The 2,608-nt window shown below is 35.9% G+C and overlaps 1 protein-coding gene across 1 annotated transcript in view; it reads left to right on the top strand.

Moving 5' to 3' along the window:
- Positions 1-981: 981 nt before the first annotated feature.
- LOC108573152 (sodium-dependent neutral amino acid transporter B(0)AT3) overlaps positions 982-2,608 on the top strand; it is a 4,366-nt gene continuing 2,739 nt past the window's right edge. The window contains 4 exon segments of the mRNA XM_017935536.1: positions 982-1,225; positions 1,630-1,825; positions 2,078-2,193; positions 2,288-2,395. Of these exon segments, the coding sequence (XP_017791025.1) occupies positions 1,040-1,225; positions 1,630-1,825; positions 2,078-2,193; positions 2,288-2,395 (606 nt within the window). The 5' untranslated portion in view covers positions 982-1,039.

Genomic DNA, 2,608 nt, shown 5'->3' on the forward strand with positions numbered 1-2,608 from the left:
CTATTGTTTACCTCGAACTATCTCGTTCTCTGTAGAATTTACAGACAATGTTCGGTATTACATAAATTGTCCAGATTAATCGTAAATTCGGTCAAATGTTTATCTGCCGCTGACAACGCTATAATTTCCCGAATAAAATAGAAGCTTTCTCAATAAGCTTTATTTGTAGATAATTCGAAGAAATTTGAATAATTGATAGCGAAGAATCGATCATCGAGATGGAAATATTGAATATTGTCGAAAATATCTTTTTCCCCTGGAATTCTTTCATACGGAAAACTTCGATCGGTGTGCACGTGAAACGAATGAAAAGTTGGGAGTGTTAATGTGTCGAATTTATGAAGCGTAACCTTAAACACGCGACTGTAGTCCTTTCTCGTGTTTAACGACAGAATAAAAGTAACGAGTGTACTTATTCGAAACGAATTTAATTCTATGAAAATACCCGTCTCCTTTCTCTCGCGATTTCTACGCGAACGGCCGGGTAATACTTAACGAAAGCTAGAGACATATCGTTGCACTGTTATCATTATCGAACTCGCAAAGGTAGAAAATTAATCTTTATTACGCGCGATCTGTGTTCAATATTATTTAATATTAGTTCCGTCACTGATCAAACGATTGAACGTGAAATTTCAAATTTAATAATACCGATGTTCGAAACTAGAAGTAATTAAACGCGTCATTCGTATATCGAACTGCATATAAAATTTGCATATCGAACGGAAATTTTTGTATTTAATCGCAACGTGAAATTTTCTGTTATCGAATGCCTAAAATACGCCCGTTCATTTTTCATTTAACATTCACGAATATATTTCAAACGTTGTATATTTCTTTTCCATCGATTCTTTGCTATTCTTCTTCTTCTTCTTCTTTTTTTTTTATAAGAGCAATGTGCGCTTTGTCACGATTTCGTCGAGCAGCAATTACGTAACAGAGATTTTGTCCCAGCAGGATGGAGTCCATAGGCGTGTGTGGTATTTCCGTTTGATCTTTGCAAAGAAAGAAATCCGTGGTCGTACAATAGAGAGAAAGAATGGCGAACACGGCCCATCTCGTCCGGCGGCAAAGCTCGCGCGATTTGAAACCCCAGAAAAGCGTGGACAAACTCGAAATGAAGGAAATGAGAGGAAGATTAGTGGTGGAGAGTAGAAAGACTATCACCACTGCCAATTACGGGGCCACGAACGCAGCCTTTGAGGACTCCAGTCCTAACACGAAAGTAAGTGTATCCACGATCTGTTCGCTGGAAGAGAAAAAAAAGCAATTCATTTTTAACACGTTGAATGCAAGATTAGTGAAAGTATTTAATTTGAATAAACGGTAATATTTGTAAAATTTTATTTTACTTTTATTAATATTAATTAATTATTATTTATTTTACCTTTATTTCTAAATGTTGACGTATTATTTATGCATATCGCGAAGTGTTGCATTGACGTGTTGATAGGAAAATTAATTACATAAAATTTACCACGTCTTAAATTACTGGTAAATTTATATTTGACGGTCTGAAGCAAAAGAAAATAAGATTGATATTTGCAGATGAGTGAATGCGCTTGAGAATATACACTTCGTTTGAACTGAAACAAATAATTCGGCATTTGACATTTCTTCCTATTACAGAATAAAACGGGGAATGGGGGCGGAGGCAATAAGCTCGGGAGTAATGAAGGAAAAGCGATTTTTCGACCGGAAGCGGGGGAGGACGAAAGAGAAAATTGGGATAGTAAGCTTACTTTTCTATTAGCAACCGTTGGATACGCCGTGGGGCTTGGAAATGTATGGAGATTTCCGTATCTCGCTCAAAAAAATGGTGGAGGTGCGTTGGATGTTTCTTTCTTTCTGTAAACATAACATATTTTTAACTTCAGTAAAAACTTTTGTTTGTAAAAATATACTTCGTCGGAAAAAATTGGACACTTCGTTGAAATAAAAATTAAATTGAATTGAAGTTATCGTATCTGTTGATACTTGTAAAAACACAGAGTAATTTAAGTAATTTTCTTTTTTTCGTTAATATGAAAAAGGTGCAAATTAACCGTTTGTTATTTGTTTACGTGTTTCGAAACAGGTGCATTTTTAATCCCTTACTTTGTAATGTTGGCTATCGAGGGTATTCCCATATTTTATCTGGAACTGGCAATTGGCCAGAGATTACGAAAGGGCGCTATCGGTGTTTGGAATCAGGTGATTGTTGAACAGTGTACAGGATACAATCTGTCGAAACAAATTTACCAACACTTTCACAAATGATACATCATTCTTTTTTTTTCCCAAAAAGGTTTCTCCGTATATGGGCGGGATCGGTGTGAGCAGTGCCGTAGTTTCCTTCAATGTAGCCCTGTATTACAACACTATCATCGCTTGGTGCCTCTTCTACTTTGTTCAAGTGAGTACTAATTTACTTCGTTTCTTCCATAATCTCTGTATCTAACAGTCATCGATCAATTTCCATGAAAAATTACAAGTTCACATTTTTCTCTGACGAATTTTAAATATGTACACTACCGCTCGTAAGTTTAATCCAATTCGCATCGATAAAATTCCAATTTCGTTTATCAAATTCACAGTCTCGGTCGTCGAACTGAACCGAGTGAAGTTT

This window comes from Habropoda laboriosa, unplaced genomic scaffold (genome assembly GCF_001263275.1).
Source record: "Habropoda laboriosa isolate 0110345459 unplaced genomic scaffold, ASM126327v1 scaffold124, whole genome shotgun sequence".
Classification (NCBI taxonomy): domain Eukaryota; kingdom Metazoa; phylum Arthropoda; class Insecta; order Hymenoptera; family Apidae; genus Habropoda; species Habropoda laboriosa.